At 39.8% G+C, this 12,302-nt stretch overlaps 1 protein-coding gene across 6 annotated transcripts in view; it reads left to right on the top strand.

The window, feature by feature from the left end:
• Nucleotides 1–12,098, top strand: part of USP9X (ubiquitin specific peptidase 9, X-linked) — a 107,253-nt gene extending 95,155 nt beyond the window's left edge. For 5 of the 6 annotated variants that reach the window (XM_017810893.1, XM_017810890.1, XM_017810889.1 and 2 more), the window contains 4 exons: nt 1,865–2,021; nt 2,442–2,654; nt 3,105–3,200; nt 4,633–12,098. In XM_017810893.1, coding sequence (XP_017666382.1) covers nt 1,865–2,021; nt 2,442–2,654; nt 3,105–3,200; nt 4,633–4,767 — 601 coding nt within the window. In that variant the 3' untranslated portion in view covers nt 4,768–12,098. The other variant, XM_017810891.1, reaches the window with a different exon arrangement.
• The last annotated feature ends 204 nt before the right edge of the window (nt 12,099–12,302 follow it).

Genomic DNA, 12,302 nt, shown 5'->3' with positions numbered 1-12,302 from the left:
AAAGACATAGGTGAGATAACACAAAATAAATGTCATGAATGTGCTACCTGTCAGTATTTCAGAGTGTCACTGTTTCATAATAAGTGGTTATAGGTAGTATTGGATTTACTAAATAATTTCCAACTGTGTCTCATAGGACATTTAAAATACTTGAAGTAAGAGCACACTTGCTGTGTGCATTGAAGGTATGGAAGTGGACTCCTGTCCTTAACCTGTGGAATTAGACTGCTCCTTTAGGATGTTATGAGTTGCCTGGCCTTAGTTTAGAAGGGAGTCAGGGAGGGTGGTGGTTTGGCTTAACCACACTCCAGAACATGACAACTGAGTTGTAGGAATTTCTTCTTTTTCTTTAGAGGAATTACAGTTTAGGAAAGTGTAATTTTTACACACAGACTTTCCAGTTTTGCATGTATATGTGTATGTAATGCACATATCATGCAGTTTGCTTATATTTTCTTCTTGATAAACAAATACTTCCATAGGATGTGTCTTAAGTCCACAGAATGCTGGAGGATGGACGTATTTAAGTGGATATGAAGTAAAATAGTATATTTTTAGGGTTGAACTGCAGGTGAGAAATCAGTAAATGGTTGTTGTGGATAATGCTACATTTAAAGTAACAGGGTGTGAAGGGTGTTGAATGTTGTAGTGTGGCTTCCCTGGAAAAGTACATCACTTCATGTTCAAGTCTGCAGTCTGAGGAGTAGCACTGTTGTATGGAATTGTGTTAGGCTTCAGCAGAGGGGTATTAAATGGCCACCTGCAGTCATCCCCTGACTGAAATAGTGGTTTGGTGCTGTTCTTGGTTTTGCTGTGATAATCAGAGAGTTTAAATGATCTTTGTCTTCTCTTTAAAAAGAACAAACAAAAAACAAACCACCACCAAACAAACAGCAAAACTGTCCATGGTAAATGGGGTCTTGTAACTCCTGGAAAACAAACATCATCTGACCTCAGGCGGTGTGCGTGTCCCTCGGTGCTCCTCCTCTTCTGGCACTGCCGGGTCGCTGCTGCCGTTCCTTGGCATCAGACCCACTCTCTTAAATTTTTCTTGATTTGACAAGTTCAAGTGCTTAGTTTGGGATAATAATGTTCCAAGTGCCGTTAAGTTAAAATAGCTGAAGTAAAGCTCGTCATGGCTTTTGGATGGAGCCTGGGCTCACGGCTTCCTGCAGTCTATTCACTGCCTGTGCCAGGGCTGTGAGGAAAGAGGGCAGTTGCTTTTCCTACCATGAGTGTAGCTCTTCGAGACTTCTTTTTCAGAGCCAAAAATATGTCAGATCTCAGTTTTTGCACAGTTTCAGGGTGGCAGTTAATTTCCCTACCCCTTGTTTGAGAGCAGAAGGCAGAGAAACTGGGCTTAGTTCCAGGGAATGCCCCAGTCCCTTTTTCCCAGGGACAAATATGTACCAGTTCCTCTTCAGAGGAACTACATGTAAAAGAGTGCATCTTTGAGAAGCATAACTAAGTGTAAGTAACCATTCTGTTGAGGATTTAACTGTTTCAGTTCTGTAAGGACTGTAAGGGTTAACAGGACTGTTTTGGAAATGCAGTATACTTTTAAAATAAGTAGTAAAAATTAACCAGTTACAGTTGATTACTGTGATTAGAATTAATCATACTTACATTTTTTTATATATATGTCTTGTTCTGTTAGTTTAAATACTACCAAACATGCTAAAAATGTTACATATATGATATGTCAAGTTTGTCTTCTGATTTTAAAAAAAACTCTTGACTAACACCAGAAGTCAGAACACAAGCTGTCCCTTTTATAATTACAATATAAATGGAGCCTTAATTCAAACACTAAAACTCTTTAACACTTGAAGTGTTGTTGTTGTTTTGGTTTGGTTTTTTGTAGGATTCACAATGCACTTAAGGGAATCCCAGATGACAGGGATGGACTATTTGACACCATTCAGCGCTCGAAGAATCATTATCAGAAAAGAGCTTACCAGTGTATAAAGTGCATGGTAGCTCTCTTCAGCAACTGTCCTGTAGCTTACCAGATCCTTCAGGTGATACCTTTCATTCTGTTTCTTGCTGCTTTTTCCTAGTTCTGTGGTTTTTAAAATTAAAAAAATTTAACAATTAAAAAAACAAATTCCACCATTATTCGTTTTTTATCACTTTGATGAAATTGCAGCTTTGAAGTACAACTCATTTGAACCTTCCTGTATCAGAAAGTCAGTATATGGGGTTGAAAGCAATTTGTTTAAATTCACACTCATGATTCTGTGATGCAGCTGCAAATCCACAGACTTCATTTCAAATTTGAAGTTTTCTTTGTGCAGTATAGGATATCCGGGGACTCTTTCAAAACAGCAGCAGATGGGTTGGTGGCCTGTTCTCTAATAGCTGATGTATAAGAAAGGAAAATTATTTCTCTTTTCAAGATTAAAGGAAATAATTTTGAATTGTTTCTTTTCCATCTGCAGAGCAATGGAGATTTGAAGAGAAAATGGACCTGGGCAGTAGAATGGCTTGGAGATGAGCTCGAGCGTAGACCATACACTGGCAATCCCCAATACACCTACAATAATTGGTCTCCACCAATACAGAGCAATGAAACATCAAATGGCTACTTCCTAGAGAGGTCACACAGTGCTAGAATGACTCTTGCAAAGGCTTGTGAACTCTGCCCAGAGGAGGTAAAGAATTAATTTGACTTCGGTAAAAAAATTGAGTAAAATGCTTCTGTAAACAATTAACCTTAGCAACAGTCTCTGGTCATTGAAGAGGCAGCAGATTTCACAAGTGTTTTCTAAATGCGGATTTATATTTTTATTGACTTCAGTTACATACTCCTGTGTATTTTTCAGCTTTTATTAGTGTTTCTGTAGGCATCTGTCACTTGGAGAATTAGCAATATGGAACTGGAATTGAACATTTAAAGTAGATTATGAATGGGTCTGTATTTCCAGTAATATATTGACAGGGGAGTTTTTATGTAGTACAGTACAAGCTGTAGGTGACACTGTGGAGTGGAATTTTTCTCCAGGCATGTCTGAAACAATCACTTCCACGTAGGATTTGTTCTGGGTAGAATAAATGTAATATGTTTTTCCAAAGTAAATTAAATGAGTTTTTTCAAACTTTAGGAACCAGATGATCCTGATGCCCCAGATGAACATGAGTCTTCTCCACCTGAAGATGCCCCACTGTATCCCCATTCACCTGGTTCCCAGTATCAACAGGTAAAAGCTCTGAGTTGAACCATTTATTCAGAGTTTCAGGTTTGTTTGTGGTTTTTTTAGCATTTGTGGTAACTTAAATTATAGGCATTTAGCCAGAAGCATATTATTGTCAAATATCACACTTGGAGGAATAAAGATAAAGGTACATCTCCATTTTGCCAGGAGCAGTTACACCATATGAGAATTTTATCAGATCAGGGATTAATCATCCACAGAAAGACCTGAGGGACTGATGTCATCACAGTGTCTGAATTTGATTCTGTCATATTTATTGACATTGATAATATTTAGTGAGTTGCTTACTCATTTTCAAATATAAAATCAAGCCTCAAAGCCTGAGTTTCAGGATATTTTGGATAATTGGAAGGCTTTTGGAAAAAAGCAAATGGCTTTGTGCTATGAACAATGATGTCTAAATCTTAAGTACATACAAAATCTAAATCTGTTTTTACGTTAAATGCCTGCTTTGTTAATATTTTCTGGTGGAAAGCCAGATCTGAAAGAAATCCTTACCAGGGTTTTTTTTATCGAATTGGCTAATTATTAGATCCTGCACTTAGTTGCCATTTTTTGTTCCAATTCATTTTATATATTCCAAATCTGCTAATTTAATTTCCTTTCCTGCCCAAATCCATTTTCCCCTCCATCTTGCTTTCCTTACTTGATGTTCTCAGCAGAGCAGTTGGTAAGTCATGCAGATTTTCCCACTCCTTTCTGAGCTCCCAAGTTCAGACACGTTCTGTAACCTCACCATTATCCGTGTGATGTGTTCACTTTCTTGCAAGAGATGGCATTTCTCACTAACACACACAATCCTCATATTCCTAGTTTCTCCACAAACTCTGCAAAACAGTAGATAAATGAGGTGTTTTTGTTGGCCAGATCTGTGTACAACTTCTTAAATTGGGGCAGAGCATCTGCAGAAGACTGCTGGTCTAGATTTCATTCAGTTCTGTAATGTTGAATTTCCCCTTTAAAAATTAAAGTGTGCTGCATAAATACAAGTATGCTTTTTCCATTGTTTTAGGAAAAAAAATCAAGCTGATTGAATCTGTTAATAAAATATATGCACAGTTTAATGTGGCAGCACATAGGCAATCTCTCTTCGTTTCCTTTTCTTTCTTTCTTGCTGCTTTTGCTTTGCATGTAACTGTTTGTTATTCAAAAGCTGAGATTGCTATTTCAGCTGATCTTGTACCTTTACAGTTGAATGTTTGTTTACCTTCTGTGTAAATCAGAAAGGTAAGTGGAAGGTGTGGATCAGAGGAATGAAGGAGCTGGGATGTGTGTTCATACAGACGTTGCCACAGGAGAAGTTCGGTGTGCTTGAGGATACGGTTCAGTGGTCTGAATGGAAAGGGGGGAAAGCAAACGAGTGAGGAAACATCCCACAAGTTTAAAGCCCCTTTAAACTGTTTCTGTTTTCTTGCAGAATAACCACGTGCATGGACAGCCATATACGGGCCCGGCAGCACATCATATGAACAACCCTCAGCGAACTGGCCAACGAGCACAAGAAAACTACGAAGGCAGTGAAGAAGTTTCCCCACCTCAGACAAAAGATTAGTGAAATGCACATAATCAATTAACTTGCTCCATCAAGACTGTGCACCCAGGCCTTACAGTCCAACCTTTCTCTGTGTCTGGCTAATATTTAAAACTAGAAAAACTATTCCTAATCAACATGGAGTGGAGAGTCTATTCACTGTCTTATCTGCAGAAAATTTGCTGTCAATATATAACCCGCCTGCAGTGGAAAGTGTATAGTGTTTTGTAATAAATGGCCTGATGCTAATGTGTAAATGGCAAAGGTGTATATAGTATATTAATGTTTGACTGTTAATTCTTGAGCAAGAAACATTTTTTTTTTGTCTTGATGAGACTCACAGATCTACAAAAACAAAAAAATAATTTCTTGATATATCTGCTGCGCTCTGCAACCAGTGTTGCCTGCCTCATGGCAGTTGGATCAACTCCTTTATGAAAAAGCCTATCCATGTCAACCACAAAAATAGTTTCATGTTAATTCTTTGCCACTGGAGTCGATTTTACTATGAGCAACGTAATGGCTGGTAACCTTTTAATTATTTGGTTGATGTGGAAAATTGGTGATGTAACATTGTTTCTAGATCTTTTTTCATTGCCTTTTTCATTCTGGTATTAGGTTAATCACTTTGAAGCTATAGTTATGCTGTAACATTTAGCATGGCTTCACACCAAGTTAGTGTAGCCAATGAGGGGAAAAAAAAAAAACAAAAACAAACGTGACAGCAGTTGTCCCAATGTGACAACTGTATTGCTCAGAACTTTTTCTTCTTACACCTAGACTATAAAATGGGGAGGGAAAATGTGACAAACAGGTGGTTTTCAGTTTCACATATGTTCCTCACATCTGATGTTTGACAGTTCTCTCTCTGGGTGGGATAAAGAACACTTAGTTTTCAGTAATAGGAATTTAAAAGATTTAAAACAAATATGCAAAAATTTGCTATGCCAGGATGCCTGGAGCATAATAGACTGTATTTGGTGTGCTTGTTTTGTTTCTTTGGTAGAGCTTATTAGATAAATTTCTAACACTTTCCTTCTACTGCATCCCAGTGAAGTGGAAGTCAACAAAATCACAGAGTACTTGTGAGTGCCACTGCACCAAGTTAACTTGCTGGTTTTCTGCTCGTTCACAGTTCTACTTGAAAGCGAGAATTGTCTTAGCTCTTTATCCATTATACAGAAAATCTTAACATTAGAAGCAGGGTTTAAAGATAAAAGAAACTACTGGTTAGTCAAATACAATTCTGAGGTATCTCTATTCCAGAATAAACATTTGTTTAAAGACTTAAAGAAACGCATCAGTAAATACTGTATTTAAATGAAAATTGGTAACTTGAATGTGTGTAATTTTTTTGGAACCTGTCTAAAAACCAAATACCCCTGCAAAACAGATACAGCCCACCCTATACTATTTAAATATTTTGCTGTTTTATTTTATAGAAATTATTTTGCTGAATTCACAAATAGATTTGATTTAAGAAGAATGTTTTGTCCTGTGGTGTGTGTTGTTTTTTGGGGTTTTGTTTTTTAATGGACTGCACAGAAAGGTGAATTCTGTGCAGTGGCACTATGCTGAATTCTGGAACAACAGTCACATTGAGATTCTGTGCACAAAAGAAAAAAAATTGGCCCTTAAGAATAAAATAATCAGGACAATTACACTGTAAAAGTTTCTTAATGTGATTTATCTTGTACTTTTTGTATGTTTTTATATATACATATATATATTTAAGAGCACAAGCTTGATGGTGTTTTTTACAAATGAGTTGATAGAAACAAAGCTGCTTATCAAATTAAAGGTCTGTAGTTTTGAAATGAACAATGGCAAATCCAGTTGCAAGTGCATTCTTAGGCATTTAGTGTAACAAGGGAGGGACACAGAAGATTTTTGAATATGCTTGTGTAGTGATGATCACTTTTATGCTTCCATGTTTTTCCTAGTGCTAAAATTAATTCAGATTTTTTCATAGTTTTTTAGTAACACCATTTTACCTGGACTTAGTAAATTTGAATAAAGTGTTCCCATTTATGTTTGGGAATGCTTGTTGGAGGTTTTAACTAAAAAAAAATTCTACCCTGAGTTCTCAAGTGGAAATAGTTCATATTTATTTGGACCAGTAATTGTTAAACAAGCTATCTCAGAGGCAATTATTACGTATTTTTTACTATATAGGTAAAATATATAATGTGCTAGTTCAGCCTTGCCAAATGTGTTTGCTTTTAATAGTGCAATGATTGTAGAGACATGTCAAACCTGTGACACTTTAAGGCTGTGGCTTTCTTCAGCCGTACCCACCCCTGTCCCTGAACTGGGAATGGCTGCAGTGGCAGTTGTTTTTTCAGGCAGCAAATTGAGAATATTGTGCATCTTTGTGACGTGAAGAGGGATAAGCCCGTCTTGTTTGCTGCAGCTGCTGCTTTTAGAACAGGTGTAAGGTGCAATGTTTTCTTCACTCTGGGCAAAACAGTTTTGAATTGTACTTAACAAATACTGTACAAGCAAAAAGTTTGATATGCATGTTACTGGTGCAGCATCTTGGCAGGTGATTTTCAGGCGACACACCTGGTGATACCTCGTTGGTGATGGCACACACTTTAAAGCAGTCGTCCTCAAAGTGCCTAAAGATTTAATTCCCCCCTCACTAATTTCAGTCCTGTTTTTCTGTTCAGAACAGTTTCTAGGGAATCTCTGGTCTTCCATAAAACGAGCCAATAAATAGTAAAGCAATTACTCGTGTTCCTGGCAGTGTAACACGGAATACATAGAAACTGAAAATCCATAGGTGATGTTAAATGGGGTTTAATGCATAGTTTGACCTTGAGGGTCAAACTTAACCCCTACTACTACTCTTGTGCGTTTGGATTGTGGTTGTTTAGTGACTAAAATAAGCTTTTTAACACTTGCTACTTGTCAGTGTTAAAAATAGTACAGCCATATATAAAAGGAGTTCAGTCGCTGTTGGCGTATCAGTAAATGTGCTACGTTTCAGTCACAGAGTTGGGCACCTGTGTTACCCTTTGACAACAAGGAGATGGCTCAGGGTTCACTCAGAGCTTGTTTGTCCTGCAGGACCCAATCTCGTGGTGATGGACAAGCAGAACAGGACTTGGAATTTTTCACTGCTTGAGTTGGAATTTTTCACATTATTCTCCCTGCTGACTGCCAGCTCTGAAAATTGGAGTTCTCTATTTTTCAAGCTGGTGTATCTTACTGAAATGGAGCCAGAAAGAAAATAAATTCCCCAATGACATTTCCCTTTTTTTTTTTTCCCCCAAAGTGAAACTTCAGACAACATGAGAGATTTGTGTTATCATAATTGCTGTTATGCCTTCTCAGCCACTTTGTTGTGCCTAGCTTGTGTGTTTTACCATATGTATCATGAAAAAGCACTTATGGTTCCAAAACTTCCTATATATTTCCTGAGTTCCAGGAGAGAATGAGATTAGCCATTCTGCCAAAGCTAAAATGGGCAAAAATTGGCTGCTGTAGCAATTTCCTCCATTTTTGGTTTCAATAAATTTTGTCTACCTCTGAGTCTTTTGCCAGAAAGGCTGATAAACTGTGTCATGGCAAAGTGGCTCAATGTTTTTGTTGGTGTGAGTTGCAGTTACTGGGCACTGCAGGGAGGCTTTCAGTGCAATGGATTTAACTTCAAATGAAAGCTAAAGACTGACTGTAGAAATTAGGGGAACAAGTAGCATGTTAGTAAATTTGAAGAGTAACCAATTAAGTGTTTAAATATCTTAACTAAACCTTGTTAGTTCACACTTGCGAATACACACTGAAAGCAAATTCCTCCTGGTGATCAAAGACACACACCTTAATTTTTGGGAGGGTGAGATGCTGATGCTGACCTCACATTTCTTAAGACAGGTGAGGGAGTTTCTCTTTTGTGGCCCAGCTTCAGCACAATGTAATCAGGACAACAGTAATTTTTGGCTCCCCATCTTCTTACTTTTTATGCTCTCCATCATGTTCATGATACCACTTTTTTCACAGCCATGAGGTCTTGGGAACAAAGTCCTGCCTTCTATAGGGCCGGGCAAGACAGGCTTTCTGGGGAGCAGTAGGAGCTGTCTTGTACGTGCTGTGTGCTGCACAGTGGTGCTGCAGGAACAAAGCAAGGGCAGAGGAACCCAACTGCTTCCTCCTGCAGGGTTTCTGATCCTCTTCCAGGTGGTCTCATGAAGAGGACAGCAGCAAGCCCCTCTTTTAGGCTCAGTGCACTTTCTCCTGGTTTGCAGCTGGGATCAGAGTACACTGGAGCAGTGACCTCCCTGTGTGTGCCCTCTGTGCCATTCCAGGGTGTCCATGTCCCTGCCTTCTCATGGTCTTTGGGGATTGTCATGTCAGTTCAGTCACTTACACTGGGACTTGCCCTCTGTTCCAGCCTGGACAGCTGTACTGGGCTGGAAGGGCTTTAACCAACCCCAGCACTGTCACTTTTTCACACTGTGGAGCTTTGTAAGGTTCACAGCATAAATGCCCTTTTATTTCTGAGTCAGCTCCCTTTGGGGTGACTGTTTTAAAGTGTCCAGTAGCCATTCCTTTGTCCTTTTCTACTGGAGCAACTGCTCAGTCCCACTCCTGCAGTGTGTGTTAGGGTAGGCTGTTCGTGGAATTGTGTTGATGTATTTTCCAGCCATTAAATTCAGAAATCCTCATCCTGTAATCTGATTTTCTAATGCAAGTTGTGATGGATCCCTGGATTTCAACAGCATTTGTGCGAGTTCAGTTGATTTAAGCACTGCAGGAGTGGAAGTTGGTGACGTGTTGCAGGGGTCAAGCCAGATCAGTCAGTGGGTGGCACAAAAGACAGATCTCTCTCTTGTTTGCAGACAGTGAAATCAAAACAAGAACGAGGGAATGAGTTTCTGAAGGAGAAAAACACTCTCCTGAATAAGGGCTAACTTTTCATTGGATTTTTAAATACCCAATTCCGTATTTTTTAGCTTTAGAATTCCTTAGAGCCACTTTTTGATAATAAAACTGACCTACAGGCTGTTTTCTTGGAAGAATTAATATAGCCTTAATCACATCAGCACAATTCTGAAGTGACAGGGTCATTCTTCAGTGGTCAAAATAATGTGCAAAAAATGTCTCCTAGTCTTTAACCATGAGCTAACCTTGAGGAATGGAAATAAGAGAAAAAAGGGTCTGTGAATTCGTCCAAAATCTAATCATAGAAAAATAAGATCATTCCCTTCTTCTCTGTCTCTGTACTATTCAAAATGTCTGGTAGTGTTAATTTCTGTTCTTAAGTTTGCAACAGCTATCCCGGTAACTTGGTTTGTGTTGCCCAAAGTGGTGTCAGCTGCACAGCCTGCAGCGTCCTGATGGGTTTGCAGTGATGTCCCTTTTAGTCCTCACCAGAGGAAAGTCTTTAAATGTTTGGGTTTTTTCCCCAAATCCACATTTCCATTGTGATGTGCTGTTTCTGTTTCCATACAATGCCCAGGGCTGGAAGAATGCTTTCCAAGTGTGGTTTCACCTGAGCCATTAAGCGAGCAGTTCTGTTCCCTTGCTGTAGTGACACCTCTGTAGGTGCAGCTTTTAAAGGTATCGGCCTTCTTTTCGTAGCTTTATTTATGGAAATGCTGCTCAGTTCTTGTCCCTCCACCCCCAAATTCCTGTCCGTCATTTCTTGTGATTCTTTCTTACGGAGTTTTTCCACTCTGGATTGTAAAGGTCATTTTTATATTTAATATTTTTGTATTTTCTTGGAATCAAATCCCTTCACTTGCCATGATGTTGTTTACCTCCTTTTTTTTTCTTTTTTTACTTACACCTGTTGTCCTGCTGTTTGCTGCTGCCAAAAAAAAAAAATGCTTGCCAGGCAGCCTCCAAAGCAGAGCTTTTTACTGTGCAGTAGCAGCAGCCTTGACCCAGGTGGGCTTTGTCATCTCTCAAATCTCCTCGTAATTTGTGTGGGATTGGAAAGCTTTGTGCTACTGATGGCAGCCAGGAATTCTAATAGCTCATGGCTTATTGGGTTTCTTCGGTTGATTAGTTGGTTGGGTTTTTTTCCCCCTTCATTTTCTATCTTGAACAGTTGGTTTGTACAGGTGAACAAAACCAGTAGGTTTTGCTGGAATCTACTCTGGAAAAGAAGGCTGATTGAAAATGTGGACACTTAATATACTTGATTGTATTTAAATATCTGGTAGGTGCTTTAAAGTCCTCAGAAGGTCTTCTGGAAGCAAATTCTAAAGCTTAGAAATGTGAAGACTAGGTCTTCAGGATTTAATGATAGAAATTCTATCAGCCTCCCCTGTGCGTGGTTAGGGACAGGTGAAATAGCAGAAATGGGAGTATTTCCCTGAAGGGAGAGGTCATGCTCTGTGAAATCCCTGGGGAACTGGAAATGGGCTTTTCTCTGGCCCCACACACCCACTGGCAGCACCTTGTGAGCCCTCCCGGTGTGAACTGTCCTGAACCACAGGATCCCCGGGAACCGAGGAGCTGATTCCTGGCAGGAACTTGAGATTAAGTAGCATGTAAAGCATTTTCTATCCTTTTTCTCCTCTTAAGATCTGTACCAAGTCAAATCCTCTGAGCAAATACAGGGAGTGGGCTGAGCGAGGGGCTTCCCCAGCTGCCTCTGTGAATACTTTCTACCTCTTGACGTTCTTTGCCGGCTGTTCCACCGGGAGCGGCTCCAGCAGCCCGGGAGCTGCTGTGGGTCAGGCCAACACAGGTGCACAAAGACCTGGTGGGGCTGTTTGCTGGGCAGGCACGGGCAGTCCCTGCCTCCCCTGGGGATGTATGGGATCATTTGGGGTACCTGTGTTTGCATCAAAGTGGAGGAACTGGCATTTTTCAGGTGGCACCACATGGACTCACAAACACTCCTTACTCAGCCTCTCGTGCTGCCTCGGTTCCCGTGTGGAGTAGCATCAATCCGTTCACAACTAATGTTCAAATAATGGAACCGTAGGGAGGAACTTGGGTTTCCAGCTGGGTTTAGAAAGGGAGGGATGTGGGAATGTGAAAAGCCAGGGTTCTGCAGATCAACCCAGGTGTTTATCTAGAATAAAAAAATGTTTCTGATTGCTACTGTGGTTGTGTGTAAGACTGAAATGCTGAAAGAGAACTGTGTAACCCTCCCACTCCGAGTCTGAGAGAGACCTGGCATTGGCTTTCTGAACACTTCTGCAACCTGAACCAAAAACCTGCTGTGGGAATGTAGACTTACCATAGAGCTGTGGAAGAAAACTTCAATCGTGTCACTTCTCTCGGTCTTCAGAGCAGTCAACATGGTTTTGATGTAGGTTTTAGATTATGTATATATAAATCTGATTGAAGTACCAACAGCAAACCATAAATAAAATGTGGACTTAATTGAAGAATGGGCTAGTGGAGGCCTCTTGTGTTGAATTTATTAAAATACAATCTAACAGAGTTGCTGATGGAGGAGACTCGCTGTGATGAAGACAGGGAAATAATAGCTGGGATGTCCTCAAGTTGGGAAAGTAGCCAGGTTTGCTGCTGCCTTTGAACCTGTTGTAGCACCTGAGGACCAGCTTGATTGTGCTGTAGTGGCTGGAGAAGAG

Source organism: Lepidothrix coronata, unplaced genomic scaffold, assembly GCF_001604755.1.
Source record: "Lepidothrix coronata isolate B3197 unplaced genomic scaffold, Lepidothrix_coronata-1.0 Scaffold30, whole genome shotgun sequence".
NCBI classification, from domain to species: Eukaryota; Metazoa; Chordata; class Aves; order Passeriformes; family Pipridae; genus Lepidothrix; species Lepidothrix coronata.
This window is presented reverse-complemented; position numbering and strand designations above follow the sequence as displayed.